Genomic DNA, 17,891 nt, shown 5'->3' with positions numbered 1-17,891 from the left:
TTCAAACAAATGAAGCCCACTTTGTTTGGTGAGCAGGTCAACCACACAAGTTAACAACATTCTCTGGAAAAGCCAGTTACAAGCAACTAAAAATTACACAATCCTTTCTTTCAAAGCCAACTCAGAAATCCTATAAAGAACACAGGACACTAACTGACCAATGATGAAAGCCATATCATTTCACTTATATCGAATTCATTACCTTTATTCCCACATTCTTTATTCCTGAATCTCCATTAACAAATGACCACCTCACACTCATGAACTGGACAGACTCCAATATCTTCCAATGGACGGCATGACTCCCAGAGTTATTGCAAGTCTTGACACATACATTACTATATATGGGTGCAAGTTTTGACACATACATTACTATATATGGGTGCAAGTTTTGACACATACATTACTATATATGGGTGCAAGTCTTGACACATACATTACTATATATAGGTACAAGTCTTGACACATACATTACTATATATGGGTGCAAGTCTTGACACATACATTACTATATATGGGTGCAAGTCTTGACACATACATTACTATATATGGGTGCAAGTCTTGACACATACATTACTATATATGGGTACAAGTCTTGACACATACATTACTATATATGGGTGCAAGTCTTGACACATACATTACTATATATGGGTGCAAGTCTTGACACATACATTACTATATATGGGTGCAAGTCTTGACACATATATTACTCTATATGGGGTGTGTATGTGTGTGTATGTGTGTGTGTGTGTGTGTGTGTGTGTGTGTGTGTGTGTGTGTGTGTGTGTGTGTGTGTAACATAAAGCCTGTATCTATCAGTCTTAATCTTATTTGTTTTTTCACCACTGAGAAGTTACCAGCATGAAGGCAAGAGATGAAAAGAGGGGCCATCATACAGTCAACAACATAAGCAGTTTGTTCACTCAACTAGAGGGCAATGACTTCCTAATCCTTCCCCTGGTGGCTGATATGAGCACCCATGTCACTTCAGGTCATCTTATACAACCTCCAAACTTACAGATGTCTCAACCCACATGCTAATGAGGATTACTATCACTGGCTCAGTATCACCAAGCCCATATACCTGTTCATTTCCACTCTGATGTTGCACAAGCCTCTGCTTCCATGATGATGATCAGTTAATTAGAAGCCAGCACTCCTTCTCATCAAGATATGTGAGTTGCTGTCAGGCCCTCACTTCCATTCTTCCCTTTACAGCTCATCTAACAAACCAAAACAATATTCAAACTCAAGTCATATGGGTCCTATGTCAGGGCTTTATCACTCTACAGAGCTAGAGGTACTGCAAAAGAACACTTGGCTTCCATACATCTTACTAAAGTCCATGCTGCCAGTTAAGGCAGATAAATGACTTGCTAAACAGCATGTTTAATAATTTAATTCAGTTGACTGATTTTTATGGAAAAGAGTAGGGCCAGTTACAAACACTCAGGGCTGTACTTTCCAACACTATTCTAACTCCTAATGGTGTGGCCTACTTTCTGGAATCCATGGATTTCTTCAATGGTTTGTTATCAAATAAGGTATATGCATTTTTATTTTAAATAAATCACATTAGTGACTTACCAGCTCTGCACTAGTTGAACTGAAGTTGTTTTCAGAAGGTTGTCAGGAAGCAGACTGATTTCTTTCATTATATTTGCCAATCTTACAGGTAATTCTTGACGCAAAAATAGAAATGAGGCCTTCTCACAAGCATTTTCAGATCCTACAATATAATAACATTTTCAAGAAAGAATGAAGTGCAGCATGTTTACAAAGTTACACTGAATTTGAAATTAATACAAAATGTTCAAAGACTTTTTGCTGCAATATCTCGAAAGTGTTAACTCATTCAAAAAAAGATCTTTCTTGTTTAAAAATGTGTTAACACATTAAAAGGGCTGCAAGAAAACTAGCCATGTTATAATCTCGTATTACATTACATGACAATCCACATAAGGTTTCATCATTTAGAAATTACTTAATTTAATGACGGGCAAAACACAAAACTGATAAAAGAATACTGTGAGCATGTCTTGGCATAAAAAAGTATGTGGTCTTAAACTAAGTGGAAGGACCATCAAAGAGACTACTGGTGGAAGATAATGTTTGGAGGGGCAGCTAGAGAAGAGAGAAGAGGCAAGGAAGCAGAACCTGTGTAGTCCAACTGCATAATCAGACAGATCCAAACGACCCGGATTTCAGCTACCACATTTTTCATTTGTTTTAATTTAAACATCATATAGGTTAGCGTACAGGTTGCACTATTGATGGCCCAGATTCAATAAGTACACTGGGCACCAGTGAAATCAGCTTGGGATACTGTCCTGCTCTATAATCCCAGGAGGGGAGTATTGGAGCTAGTTACTATCATTTTGCAGTGAAACCTGATGAAGCATTGACTACCGTTCAAGAAAAACTTAGAACAGGCCTGTGAAAACCTTGGCCTACCTTAGCCTTATCTGTGTAAAAAGGTGCATATACCTGCTTAGGGCTGCCTGGACTGACTGCAGATGGAGACCAGAGAGGAGAGATAAATCCTCTCTTAGTTCAATGGCCAGGAAAGCTGCCCTACAGCTCACTGCAGAATGCCTTCAGGGGCATTTGGTCCTGATGTAACGGTGGGCATGGACAGAACTAAGTAGGGTCATAGGGAAATGGCAGGAATGATGACAGTATCCCATACCAGTCAGAACCTGATGTCCTAAACAAACTGATATTAAGATACATCAGTTATTACAATAAACTGTACCCTATAAATACAAAGAGACCCAGTCAACATGTCACTGTAGGAAATTACATTTTATACATTTTATTTCTTCTATATTACCTGTCTTGCAGTGAAAATACACAGGACAGCAAATGCACAAAGTCTTCAAAGTGGACAAATGCAACCAGTATAAATCAGCAAAAATAAAATAAGATGGATTTGTTCATAAGGTGACCCTGTCTTTGTGAAAAATAAGGTAAGGAGATTTGGAAAAGAGAGCCTGGAGCTCAGAAACTCATCTTGCACATGCAATGGCTAACAAAAAGGCTGTTTTCCATGACAAAAATTTTAAATCAATCAGACTTAGCTGATGGTTCAAGAGGTTTCCAAGTTAACCCTTGCAGCATCACTGTCAAATCCCAGAAGGGTGACGGGTCCTTCACTGGGGGGCCTAAGCAAGAAAGTATCTTTAAGAAAGGCCTTGCACAAGTTTGAAGAAGCTGAGGAAGCATTTTCACCCGAGTGAAAATTAGATATGGCTGCCAACTGCATTTTGCTAGTAGAAAAACAAGCTCTGTCTTGAAAACAGATGCTAAGAATTTTAAGACTACACTGGTAGGAGCAGTGAAGGGGTCCAATTCCATCTGAATAGCCCAAAAAGACCATCTTTTCCATTTACTTTTGTAAATCTTTCTTGTAGAGGCCTTGTAGAAAGACAGAATTATCTGTCACACTGGGAAGGAAAGCCTTGGCTGTCTAGCTATCAGTGGAATTGGAGAAAGCATGCAGTCAATTTGAGGCCTGGGATGTCCGATGATCCATCCCAGTGGAATGCAAAAGCAAGTCTGAACAGGGGTCCAATATCCATGGAGAATAGCAAAGATGAGACCAAAAGAAGGGGAACCGCACTTGACAAGGCCAAAATGGGGTAATGAGGATAACTATGCTCTTCAACCAAAGTGCTTTCCCGAAGACTTTGCTGATCAGAAGTATCAGGGTATAAGCAAAAAGGAGACCAGAGGGTCAAATGTGAACTAGTGCATGTCTCAGTGAGTCCCCTGATGGGGGGATTAGGGAAAAGAATCTGCTGCACTTGCTGTTGCGGGGAGAAATGGCACCAATAATGGAAAATCCTCTCCACCACCAACTAATTGAGAGACTACCCATGAGGCATCAGAAAGGACGTGATGAGTTTGTCTGCTAAAATGCTGGACTTCCACAGTATGTGTGTTGCCACTAGAAAGTGGCTGGAAGAGATAGCCTACTGCCACACTCTCACAGCCTCTCAACAAAGGGGGTAAGAATGGGTTCCCCCAGTCTATTGATGTATCAGACCATAGTCATATTGTCAGTTTGCATAGCAATAGTCTCCAGATGAAGAATGTCTTGAAAGGCCTGCAATGCTAGTAGGACCACTTTCATCTCTAGGACACTTGACATGTTGTCTGTCCCAAGAAATGCCCCCCACCCCAGTTGGGAGGTGTCCATGGTCACCGTGGCTCCTGAAGAGGAAAGAATAAAAGGATGGCCTAGGGAAACGTTGTTCAACTGGATCCACCAATGAAGATGATCCTTGCAAACTCGAATGAGTTTGGCCACAACAAAAGACAGAGGATGATGCAGAATCAAATACTGAACAGCTAGTGTCTAGTGAGGAATGCACATATAAAAATGGGTCATAGGAAAGTACAGTTGTGTACCTACCGTAAATGTAGATGTTCGAGTGTGTTCACTGTTGCAGTCATTACACTTGGGTTATCCTGCTGGCAGGCTACCCGCAGTCGGCCTGAATTCCAAAGTCCTGGTCCAGCATCGGTTGCTGTCACCTCTTCCCTGACGTCAGTGCACCAGGGGTATAAAAGATGCAGCAGACGCCATTTTCTTCAGTTTTTTTTGCCCCCAAAAGGGTAGGCTAAAAAACATTGCTTATAAAAGCATGCACTAAAATAAACAATACCTTCATCTACAAGCAAATACACCACATAGGTTGTATAGGACAGAAAAGTACAGATAAGTCCCAGCGAAGAAAGGGGGATGGTGTGTGGGTAAACCTGGACTGCAACAGTGAATACAGTCGAACATCTACATTTATGGTAGGTACACAACTGTACTATGTTCGTGTTTCACTGTTGCAGTCATTACACTTGGGTTGAATCCCAAAGCTGAGTTTGGGCGGCTGGGTCTAAACAGAATTAGGAGTGGCTATAAGGCCCTGCAACTGCAGTGGCAAAGCCTGCTCTGGATTTAGAGTAAAGAGGTAAGTGGTAGTGCTTAGTAAAAGTGTGCACTGAAGTCCAAGTTGCAGCCTCCAAAATATCCTTGGTTGGTACTCCTCTGAGGAAGGCTGCTGAGGTGGCTGCTGCCCTGGTAGAATGTGGTCTAATGCCCTTAGGCACTGATTTGCCATGTTGTGAGTAGCAGAAACGAATGCAGTGTCCTACACATTTTGAAATAGTCTGCTTTGAAATAGCCTTTCCTTATGATCCTGCAGCATATGCCACTAAAAGTTGCTCAGTCTTTCTGAAAGCTTTAGTTTTGTCCAAGTAGAAGCGTAACTGTCTGTGTATGTCCAAAGAATGCAGAAGTCTCTCCCCTTTATTCTGTGGGTTTGGGTAAAAAGTAGGCAAATGAATGGTTTGGTTAAGAGCCACACTGGACAATACCTTAGGCATAAATGTTGGGTTTGTCCTTAGAGAAACCCTGTCCGGATGGAAGATAATAAAAGGTTCCACAGCCATTAAAGCCTGTAACTCTGAGACTCTTCTTGCTGAAGTTATTGCTAGGAGCAGAGCTGTTTTCCATGATAAGAATTTTATCTCAGCTGTATTGGCTGGCTCGAAAGGAGGCATTGTGAGTTTTTCCAAGACAAAATTGAGGTCCCATGCAGGTATTGGAGCTCTCCTTGGAGGTCTTATGTTTTTGGCCCCCCTGAGGAACTGCCTAAGCAATGGATGTGAAAAAATAGGTGGGTCTGTATTGGACTGAGCTGAAATGGCAGAGGCATGGATCTTAACTGATGAGAAGGATAGGCCTTTGTCCAGCATCTCAGTTAGATATTGTAAAATCTGAGGAATATTTGGGACAAGCGTGTCAATTCCTTGTGTCTGGTTCCAAGCACAAAATTTCTTCCATTTTTCTGCATAAGATTTTCTGGTGCTGGGCCTCCTGGCCTCCAAAATAACATCCATAACCGCTTTAGAGAGAGGTGTATTCCGAATGGTTACACTATCCGCCATGCAGCTAGATTTAGGGTTCTGAGTTGGCTGTGCAGGATCTGATTGTTTCGTTGGGTCAGTAAATGTGGAATTTGAGGCAATGTCCAGGCTGGGCCTTGGGACAAGCTCCTAAGGACTGGGTACCAGTGTTGACGTGGCCAATCTGGGGCAATTAGTATAATTTGTGGCTTCTCTTGTCTGACCTTTAGGAGTACCTTGGGGAGGAGAGGCAGTGGAGGAAAGGCATATACTGTAAGGTTGTTCCAGCTGAATGACAAGGCATCCACTTTCCATGCTTGTTTGTGATAAGTCCTTGTGCAGAATCTCTGAAGTTGGCAGCTGTGAGGGGAGGCAAAAAGATCTATGTTTGGGCATCCCCATTTCCTTGTTATCATGCTGAAGATTTGTGGGTCTAGTTTCCACTCGTGAGGATCCATGAGGTTTCTGCTTAGTTCGTCTGCCAGAGCATTTGTTTTTCCTGGCAGGAATTGTGCTTGCAGGTGTACTTGGTAGGTCAATGCTGTGTTCCACAAAATCATGGCTTGTCTGCAGAGGGGGTAGGAATGTGTGCCCCTCTGCTTGTTTATGTACCACATGACTGTGGTGTTGTCCATCTTTATCAGCAGCTGTCCAGGATGAAGTAGGTCCTTGAAGGCTGTCAGGGCATTTTGTACAGCTAGCATCTCTTTTTGATTGATGTGAAGATGCCTTTGGCTTGGGGGCCATGTGCCCTGAATACATTTTCATGCCATGTGGGCCCCCCAGGCATAATCTGATGCATCTGTTAGTGTCTGCCTGGCTGTGGGTAAAGTGAATGGCTGTCCCTTGTTGTGGTGACAGGCCTGTGCCCACCATCGAAACTCCTGTTGCTGGCAGGGAATGAGTGAAATTAATGATTCCAGGCTGTGGCAATGTTGAGTCCAAACACTTTTTAGATACCATTGTAGTTTCCTCATATGCAGTCTTGCATATGGAATTAGCAGAATGCAGGAGGCCATGTAGCCCAGAGCCTGCAGAATTTTGCTTGCAGATAACTGGGTCTTTGTTTTGTTGCCATGCTTTCGAAGTAAGAAGTCAGTTGTCTTGGTTTGTCTGGCGTGAGATAAGCCATCTGGGCAGTTGTATTTAAGCTTGCACCCAGGAATATTATCTCTTGAGAGGGTACTAGTTTTGATTTCTTTTCGTTTACTGTGTACCCTAGGTAAATTAGTAATCTTTTTCAAACGCCAAATGCTTTAGTAGAATGTCTTTGTTTTCTGCTTGAATAAGGCAGTCATCCCAGTAGGGATATATTTGAATTCCTCTTTGTCTGCAAAATGCAATTACTGGTGCTAAGCATTTTGTGAAGACCCTGGGCGCAGTAGATAAGCCAAAGGGCAGTGCAGAGAATTGGTAGTGCATTGAGCCAGCTATGAATCTGAAAAAGTACAAAGAAAGCAGCCCCACAGAATCCAGTATATTACAATTATAGTAATTCCAATAGGTGAAGGTTTTCACAAATACAATAGTTCTGTTTAAAACGTTAGAACTTTTATTTGTACACAAGCACTTTCGGAAGGCTTTGTATCCTTCCTTCTTCAGACAAAACACTCCATTGTAGATTGGTTCTCACTTAAATAAAGTCCCAATTAATTAATTAATGACATCAGAAGTGAGAACCATCTTTTTTTAAAAATTGTTAAAACCGCATTACTTATTAACTTTAAAGTGCATAAATTCAAGTTGTGCATGACACAACTAAACATCAGGAATTACATCAAAGAGTCGCTAACATATGTTATCTGCTTAATGTTGTTACATTGTAGTAAAAATATAGTTAAAAAATGTAAAATATTTTACACAAATCCTTATTACTTCCTAACTAAACGTCTCTCCCTATGACATCAGCTAAAATAAAGTACTTATAAATTGCGATACAAGTCAATCTATTTTATGTTATCCACCATAAAATGAATCTGGACTCCGTAATATCTTTACTTAGCATTATGTCCAAAAAACTAATTTCATTATTATGGACTTCATATGTGAAGTCCAAGAAACTAGTAAGTGTCTTCATATCCTCAATGAAGGATGCTATTTCATCCAAGGGGCCTTTCCATAAGAAAAACATGTCGTCCTGGTATCTAGTGTACCAGGCGACATGTTTTTTGAAGGTGACATTATTAAATAGTAAGAACGGGGACACACATTACCCCTGGTTTAAATGAATCAATCTCTTTAACTTGCATATTAAAACATTTAGCATTAAGAAGGTAATAGTTATAACAACAATAAGAAGGATAAATCATATTAGTATTAATACCTATACTTGTTCTTGTCTAGATCTAACATACGACTTAAATATATATGGACATATCAATTAGCTTTATGTCCAATGAGATATATACATACCCTTTCGTGTTGTGGGGGGGGTTTATAAACCTTTAAATTTAGAACTTCTATAACATAATCAATAATATATTTAGACTATAGAATTAATATATGTAACTTTGGTTTTTAAAGTTTAGATAGTAGGTTTTGATACATTTTTATTATAGTATTTATTATAATATTAATATTTAATATAGATAATATTAGGTCCAATATAACCATACATCTTATATATTTTATTAAATGAATGGACAATATGTAAGATTTGATACTAGCATACCATCAATATATATTCATTATAGGTTTGAACATATATATTGTTTTGAAATTTAGTTGTTACAATAAAACATGTAGGACGACCTAAGCTTGTAGAACAGAACTTTTGGAGTACCCGATTATTAAATCTTGTCCTGTGGCTTGTATTTGCTTGTATTTACTTTTATTTTGAACTTTAAAACCAGATAACTATTTGTTTTTTAATGGTGGATAACATAAAATATGTTACTCTATATGGGACTCAAGTGAGAACCAATCTACAATGGAGTGTTTTGTCTGAAGAAGGAAGGATACAAAGCCTTCCGAAAGTGCTTGTGTACAAATAAAAGTTCTAACGTTTTAAACAGAACTATTGTATTTGTGAAAACCTTCACCTATTGGAATTACTATAATTGTAATATACCGGATTCTGTGGGGCTGCTTTCTTTGTACTTTTTCGTTTTCTACAGTCTGTCTGGTATTTTTTTGGTATATAGCTATGAATCTGAGGTATCTTCTGCAAGATTATCTGATTGGGACATGCAGGTATGCCTCTTTGAGGTCCAAAGTTACAAGCCAAGCCTTCTTGCCCAGCATGGGCAGAAGCTGCTGCAGAGTCAACATTTTGAATTTCGGAACGTCCAGAAAAGTATTTAGAATAGACAGGTCCAGAATTTGTCTCCTTGCTTTGTCCTCTCTTGGTACTAAGAAAAGTCTTGAGTAAAATCCTTGTCCCTGCTCTTGTTGTGGCACTGGCTGAATAGCCCTCATGTCCATGAGAGATGAAACTTGTTTTTGTGCCTCTGCCCACTGATTGCGTGGCAGGTCTGGCATACCTTTTGCCTATGGAAGGGTGTGAAAGTGGAACCTGTAGCCTTGAGAGACTATATTTAAGACTCATTTGTCCTGGGTGATCATGTGCCAATTTTGTGAAAAAAGTGCTAGCTTTCCCCCCAAGGGTGCTGCCAAAAGATAAATGCTTGGCATTGGCAGAGGGAAGTCATTGGGACTGTTACCTATATGGCTATGATTTGTCTTCTCCATTTTTGGAGGTAGAAGCACCCCATTGTTTGGGCTTGTATGAGCCCTGGGGCTGTTGTCTGCCTCTAGGGCGTCTGTATCTGCCTCTTTGTGGCCTGTCAGGAAAGGACCAATTCTTAGAAGGCCAGTTCCTGCTAAATCTGGGTGGCTGTACCTGTAAGAAATCATTCACTGTCTGCATAGATTTAGCTTTATCCTCCATTTTCTTCAACACCTCTTCTGCCTTAACACCAAACAAAGTATCATGCTGTAAAGGAGCATCCAATAATTTTGTTTTAACATGATCAGGCAGAGTCTGTTTCTTTAACCAAGCATGCCTTCTAATGGCAGAACCTGTTACAGCGGCCCTACAAGAGGCCTCCAGTGAATCATAACCACATTGCAAAGCATGTTTTCCCACTTGTTCAGCTGCATGCAATAAATCCTGCAATTCCTTGTTCTCAGAACATTCAGAATTTGTCAACATTTTCTGTTTTAACAGAGACATTAAGTATTGCTGATATTTAAGCATATGAAATTGACAATTTAAGGCCCTTACAGCCAAGGTAGCAGAAGTGTAAACTTTTTCCCCCATCTGTCCAGTGTCCTAGAATCTCTATCTGAGGGGACAGGGTTTTTTGCAGTAGCAGCCTTGACCCCTTTGGGACCCTGAGAAATAGTTTCTGGGTCAGCAGCAGGGTTTTTATATAGTAATTTATGAGAATCTGGAACCCTGTAGTATCTGTTTTGCTTAACAGGTGCAGGAGGTAAAGAGTCGGGAGACAGGCCGGACTCTGAAAATACATCTACAATGTCTAGAACAGGTGGAATAGCAAGAGGTCTGTTGCTGAGGTAGTAAAAGAAAGTATCTGAGCCTTTTCTTAGAATCTGAATAATCTTGGCTCTCCCAGTGGAAATGTTCCCTCATGGTATGCAGGGTTTCCCCAAATGAGTAGCCCTCGGGAGGAGAAGCTGAAGGAATAGATTCTTCAGCATCAGAATCCTCATAGGGAGGAATAGAGTATCCCTGTTCTGAAGAAGAGTCAGAGGAAATGGAAACCTGATCAGAGGCCTCTTATCAGGAGGGGGATGGGAACCCCTGATCAAAGTAATTAGGTCTTCGGCCATTTTGAGCATCTGTTTCTTAGGCATGGAAGTCTGTCCTGGAGAATACTGTACTTGTTTCCTTGTCTTTAAAACTGTTTTAGTCCATGTCTTGGATGCTGACGTTGGCTTGATATAAAGCTGTGTAGGTCTGAAAACACCCTCAGAAGCCGATGCCTGCTCAGCGGCTCCAGACCCATCTGAGGGATTAGTTTCCGAAGGTCCAATACCTTGAGTATCCAGAGGCCTAGTTGTCGCCACGTGGGAGTCGGAGGCGGCCTGTGGCTCTGAGGTAGCGGGTGTCAGGGGCTGCGTAAGTGCCTCACTGAGAACCGGCAACCGGCCTAGAAGAGGCTTCATCGTCAGTTTTGGACCTCGGATGCCTGTCCTTTTCTTTTTCCTTGCGCTTTTTATGAACTCCGGTCGTCGGTTGTTCTGACGGCATTATGTAGTTAAACCTTCGACCAAAGTTATGAAAAGCAAAATCGTACCGACGCTTAATAGTGCGTTGGTTAAATCTAGCACAAAACCTACAACTAGCAACTTCATGGTCAGGGCCTAGGCAAGGAATACAGTAAGAATGAAAATCCTTATGAGGTATTTGCTTCCCACAAGAAATACAATTGTTAACTTTTTCTGACATCAGTCTGGAGCAAGAAAAAAGTTTCCCCAATGGGGTACTTAGCTTTATAGAAGACTTTGGATCTGAAATTCAATTTTGAAAATCTCAGGAGTCAGCCGACCGGCATTTGCGAACTGCTTTTGCTTCAGGCATCGCGCGGCAAGAAAGACTGAAGAAAATGTCATCGGCTGCGTCTTTTATACCCCTGGCGCACTGACGTCGGGGAAGAGGCGACAGCAACTGACGCCGGACCAGGACTTTGGAATTCAGGCCGACTGCGGGTAGCCTGCCAGCAGGATAATCCAAGTGCAATGACTGCAACAGTGAAACACGATGAACATCTAAGGTTATTGCTGCTGCCATAGATCCTAGTGCGTGAAGAACAAGTCTGGCTGGAGGAGAAGGGTGAACAATAATTCAATGTACCTGAGACCTGATTATGTTTGCACAATGTGATGGAAGATAGGCTATATGACTTAATGTGTTCAACTGGACACCTATGAACTCCCGGCTCTGAAGTGGTTGAAGATGAGATTTGCAGGTGTTGCCTGAGGTGCCTAGTGATTGACATAATTGGAGCAAGTAGTCCATCGACTGCTCAAGGAGATGCCTGGTTGGGGCAGTGAGAAACCAGTCATCTAGGTATGGAAACACTTAGAATCCCAGCAGTCTCAGGTGAGCTGCTACCACTGCCATACAGTTGGTAAACACCTTGAAAGCTATGGTGAGACCAAAGGGTAGGGCTCTGAACTGGCAGTTACTGGCCCCCAGTCAAAAGCGCAGAAATCTTCGAGACTGTCTGTTTATCTTGATGTGATAGTACGAATCCTGAAGATCGATGGCGCACATCCAATCATCCTTACATAAAAACTGAACCTTGACCATTCGGAACGTTGACTTTTTCACAAACTGATTGTTTGCTTAGATCAAAAATTGGCCTCAGTTTCTCAGTTTTTCTTGGCACTAAAAAGAACCTCGAGTAAGTTCCGAATCCTTACTGGTCTGGTAGGACCTCCTGGATGAATCATTTGTCTTGGAGCTTTTGAATTCCTTGAGCTGCTGCCTCCCTCTGACTGAATGGGACATCAGGAAGCCTTCTTTTGGTAGGGGGGATGGAAAAATGGTATGAAATAACCTTTGAAAGGTACCTGTGGCTAGTATTCGCAAGCTTACACATACCTTCGTGTCCACTGGGATGGGTTCCCCTCTGTTGTTTCTGCTTCTCAGGCGTGGCCAGCACAGCTCCACTATTTGCTGTAAGATGTCCCTGTCCACCCTGTAACACTCTACTATCTCCAGATCATGTAGCCCCTGGTAGGTTACCCTTCGTCTGAACACTCTTCTCCTCCTCCGGGGCCTGCGGTGGTTGTCGGCATCATCCTCCACAACACCGTCAGTCTCTAACACATGCTGATGAATCACAGCTATGGCAGCTCCCAACATGTACATTTTAAAAGTTCCCCGTGTGTTTACACCTATGGTGCAGTGTTTGGGAATACACAGGTGTGTGTAGGGTGCTTTCACGCTTTATACTATTGTGCTGTGAACACCGATGATGTCATAGGGTGTGTATGTACGATCGTAGCTACAGGGTATCTTATGTGTTTTACTACCGGAACTACTATTGTGGTGCCTTTGGTGTTGAATTACATTTGCCTGCCGTGGATTACCTCTTGACCTTCCCTTTACATTTCTGCACGTTCCACCTAACATTTTCTGGCATGCATCCAGCAGCCTGCTTTCATTTGTACTTTCCTAGACCTGGCTTATCTTGCGTAATGTGTGCTATTGCCGGTCTACTGTCAGTTTGCTTTGCTCTGCTATGACAGATCTCCTATCTTTGCAATCCAATGCCTCCCTTCCTTTCTTTGTAATCCAATGCCTCCCCTATCCTGTTTTGCAGGTTTCTGCGAGCAGACTTGTCAGCTGCCATCAATTGGCCGCCGTGAGTTGATTGGTGTTAATTGCTCAGTAGTACTCCAATTACCCTACTTCGATATTTCCATCTTTTCTTCCCCTGATCTTCCCGTTTGTGCTATTGTTCGCGGCACGTGCATTCGCTTACCGGGTTTCGGGCACGTTTTCCTCCCCATACACATGGGCTTTTGGGCACCATGTGTGCTCTCAGCTGAACGATTCTATGCCTTCCTCCCCACCCCTGTCCTGCAGCTTTGCTTAGCAATGGCCAGGCCAGATTTGCATTGCTCCAATGTGCTTACTGCTACGGTGGCACACCCCTCTGCTGATGTCATGTATCTTCCTATGAGCCACTCCTCGGTGTTATAGCGCTGCGCCGTTTGGTACATCCTTCATCCGGCGGGACGTTTGCGATTCAGTATTACCTGCCTCATTTGCATGACACTGACTACTAATTCATAGTTACCGTGCCGAACACTGTCGTAGGCCCTTAGCAACCCTTGCACCTTGGTTGTGGTGTTCCATGCCTACCATTGCATGTTATGGTGAAAACCTGATTTGTATTACATTGTGATTTTATGACATTTTTATATATTTTCTTTATGTTCCTGTTTGCGCACACATGCCCTGCGGTTGTACTGTGCATTACTGTGGACATGACATTAAATGTTTTTTCGGTGTTGTGCATCTTTTCTTATGCCATTGGCTGTGTATTTAGCCATTGGCATATGTTAACTTTGTAATACATGAGTCTGGTCTGCTTCCATAGCTCCGATGTTCTGTTTGGGAAAATGTAAACCGTGTTTTTTGGTTTACATTTCCCTGGGCTTACACTACGCCTGCACCACTTCATGAATCGCTATCTACCTTCATTTGCATGGTGCGACACTGCGCATGGGGTGATTAGCATACCTATGCCGAGGGCAGCGCAGTTCTGGCGTACGCCGGTAGTGCACGTGGAATTGGATCGTACCTGAATCGCTCGGCCATATTTGGCGTTATTCCGCCTACGTTATGCCTGCGCCTGGCGCAAGCTTCATGAATCCCGGGGAAAATGTAATAAATTTGTTGATTTTTTTTTGGAGGAGTGCTTATTTGGTTTTCGTATTGTCTGCCACCTGCCATTTACGTTCGTTTTGCTGTAAGTTTATACACTGCATATATGTTCTTTGCTACTATCATCAGTCCAACATTTCAAAAATATTGCTGAATTCCTGCCTTCCCTTAAACCTCTAAATACAAAATAATGGAAACCAGGTAAAGGTCTTCTATAAGCACAGCAGCGTCAATATCATAAAAAACTAGAGAGGACCAGCCACGGATGAATATAAAACACTTTAATGACAAGTAAGCACTTTCGCGGCCAACACAGCCGCTTCTTCAGATTCAAATGCTGCATACCGGTTATCTCAATATTTAAAACACATACAGCCTCTCAGGAGCAATAACTAATTACTCAACTGACATTCCAAGCAATTCAGTTTTAAAGATACACCCAAGTACAAAATAAATATTCATATGCATATATATATATATATATATATATATATATATATATATATATATATATATATATATATGTATATATAAAAATGTAGAAACACCATCATAAAATACTACTAAAAAACAGTATATAAATACATAAGACATAAAAGCATAAAAACACCATCTATAGACATATCAGTGGGGGAGTGTCCGTGCTTGTAAGGCTGGATTTATGGATACAGCTTCAATAATTCCTGGTGCCTTATCTGCACTGAAATATAAAATCCATCTTAGTTCAGCCACCTCTGTCCTATTTCTTATATCTCCCTTCCTAAGACTTTCTCTCACAATTTCAAGTACTAAAAATTAAAATTCATGTTTAACACCATGATAATTAACATGCTTAGCTAATACACTGTTCTCTCTTCTGTTTCTAATATCCCTTAGGTGTTCCAATATCGGTTCTTTTAAGGACCGGTTTGTCTTCCCTAAATAGAATGCATCGCATTCTATACAGAGGCTATAATGCACAATATTCCGAGTCGAACAGTCTGCATAGAGATTGCATCCTATGGTTATTCCTTTATATATAAGCAGGAAGGGAGGCCCTGAATATATGGAACTACAAGCGGTACAGTTCCTACATGAATATGTCCCTTGTCTCTGTGATATAACTAATGGTTTATTAACACTCGTTCTATAACACAGTTGTCTTTTCAGGCACAAATTGTTCTTAAGTGAGAACATAGTGGTCTCACTAATTACACCAGACAGCTCTTCTGAGGCTCTTAAATATTCCAATTCCTTTTAATATCACATACTGTACTCACATTACTGGAGTAAGTCATTGGAATTTTAACATGTGTGTCATTATGTTCAGTAGGCGGCAGCCTCTCATCCCTATTTTGCTCTAAAAAATATATAGTTTGCCTTGTGTCTCTCTATTTGCAAGGAGCTGAGTAATGCAACTATTTCTCTCTCTTTTCGAATAGCCTCAAATGACCATAAAAGTGACTTCCTAAATAGAGGCTATTCGAAGAGAGAGATAGTTGTATTACTCAACTCCTTGCAAACAGAGTTACTCTTCCTCCCTGACTGTAGTGTGGTCTGAGTTAGAATATTTAGGTAGATGAGGTATGGGGGGGGGGGGGGGATGTTGTGTTGTTTGTTGGCCTTGGAAAGAAATATGTGTTTTGGCCATTCGACAAAGTCAGCGTTCGACATTTTTGTGTTGAATAAATGTGCTTAGACATTTTGAAATGTCGATATTCTGATATAGGCCCCACTTTATTACCTTTCCTATTTGCTCCCAATATCTTGGTTCCTTTGCCAGGTTTCTCCAGCAAATTCCAACCCCCTCTTGCCTATTTTCTGTACCCCAACTTGCAGTAATCCATATTGGCAAAATCTCCTTTATGCATTCTTATATTGAATTAGTCCTTAAAATAAGAATACTTTTTTCTGCTTCATAAATATAATATTCTGTACAGGTATTATTCTCCTCAAGGACCTGCATCCAAAATAACACCATCTCTCTATTTCTTGAACTTTCCCCTTGCTTCATCAACATCCCTTTCCACTTTGAATTAGAACCTTCTTCCTTGTGTTATGTATATGAGCCTTAACTGTGTAGCTCTAAAATATCTCTTCATAATCGGTAAATGTAAACCGCCTTGTTCTGTTGGAAGGATCAACTTATCCCACTTAACTCTTGCCCTCTTACCCTCCCAGATAAACTCCTTCAATCCTTTATTATGGTCAATAACTTCTCCTTGGGTCGATAAAAGTGTGCCTGACCTGTATCTAAAACAAAAGTGACAAACATTTTTGCTGTTTGACTCTCACTATCCATATCAATAAACAAGAGTTTCCAATTTCTTAATTTTTGTATTATCTTTTGTTTAGTGTCTTCCTCCTTAGTTGCCATGGCAGAAGCCTTTTTAATCCATACTCCTAAATGTTTCATCTTATGTTGCCATAAATATGGGTTTTGCTGAACCTATTCGTGTGTGGGTACATAATTTACGGCTATAGCCTTGGTCTTATCTTATTTATTTTATTTTATTTATTTTACATTTGTTGACCGGGCTAGTCTAGCTGGATATATGTCCATTTTCAGTAGAGGCCCGGGGAGAAAAGCTCCAAACAGGAAATTGACAAAGTTAACAAAGTTCAGGACCAGAATTACTCACAATACAGAGCTAGTAGAGGTCAGCTGAACGGTTATAATAGTAAATTTCTATATGAAAAAAAAAAGAAAATTTATAGTAAAAATGAAACTAAGCAATTCTACAGAATTAAAACTAGGCAATACTAAATAATTTGAACTAAGCACTTCTATACAGAAAAAATAAAATAAACAATTTTTTTTTTACAAATCACACTAGAAAGGTATGAGCAATTATTAGATAAAGGGAATAATAAATGTATCTTATTCTCATTATAGGAGAGTAGGAGTAGAATTGAAGGCAGTGGATACAGGAGTAGGGATAGAGTTAAGAATATAGAATGGAAGAAAAAAGATATCAGTGGGGGTTAGTACATGGACAAAGCCAGTGTGTTTTCAGATGTTCTTTAAGATGTTTTTTGAAAAGAAAAGTAGAAGCAATGGTAGATAATTCAGCAGGAAGTTGATTCCAGAATTTACCTATGGTGTTAGCGAAAAGAGAATCGCCGGCTTTGTTATTAGCTTTGTTGGATAAAACTAGGAGCTTGTTAGCAGAGCGTAATGTAGGTAGATTAGTGTAAGGAGTAATAAGATTAGACAGGATAGGAGTGTTCTTAGGGAGGTGTAGAATATTTTGTGTTATAAGCAATTGTTGAAAGAGTATATGGTTTTGCAGTTCTAGCCACCCTAGTTGTTTGATGTTAAGGCAGTGGTGAGTTTTAAAGGGGGAACTTGTGATAAATCTAGCTATGCTATTATAACATGTGGAGAGTTTAGAGAGGTTGCTTTTGGATAGGTTGGTATATATGACAGAGGCATAAAAAAGGGTGGAAATGAGGTGGGTCTGAGCAATTGTTTTCCTTGCAGAGGGGGTAAGGAAGGTTTTTATTCTATAGAGGGTGCCAAGTTTTCTGTTAACAGACTTAATGGTGGAGTTTATGTGTTCATCATAATTGAGATGATTATCAATAGTTACCCCTAGTAGACGGGTTGTAGTGTCTGGGAAGATGTTGGTACCAT

General features: G+C 40.7%; 1 protein-coding gene across 5 annotated transcripts in view; it reads right to left on the bottom strand.

Annotated features, from left to right (window-relative positions):
• The window catches only part of PDK1 (pyruvate dehydrogenase kinase 1), a 1,069,548-nt gene that overhangs the window by 980,952 nt on the left and 70,705 nt on the right, over positions 1-17,891 (bottom strand). For 4 of the 5 annotated variants that reach the window (XM_044075547.1, XM_044075543.1, XM_044075544.1 and 1 more), the window contains exon 2: positions 1,591-1,732. The exons of the other annotated variant lie outside the window; for it this stretch is intronic. In XM_044075547.1, coding sequence (XP_043931482.1) covers positions 1,591-1,732 — 142 coding nt within the window. The remainder of the gene's footprint in view (positions 1-1,590; positions 1,733-17,891) is intronic. 5 annotated transcript variants of the gene reach the window in all.

The sequence above is a fragment of the Protopterus annectens genome, chromosome 6.part1 (assembly GCF_019279795.1).
Source record: "Protopterus annectens isolate FY-2018-M chromosome 6.part1, PAN1.0, whole genome shotgun sequence".
NCBI lineage: Eukaryota > Metazoa > Chordata > Ceratodontiformes > Protopteridae > Protopterus > Protopterus annectens.
Note: the sequence above shows the minus strand (reverse complement) of the source record. Positions and strands in the feature narration are given on the sequence as shown.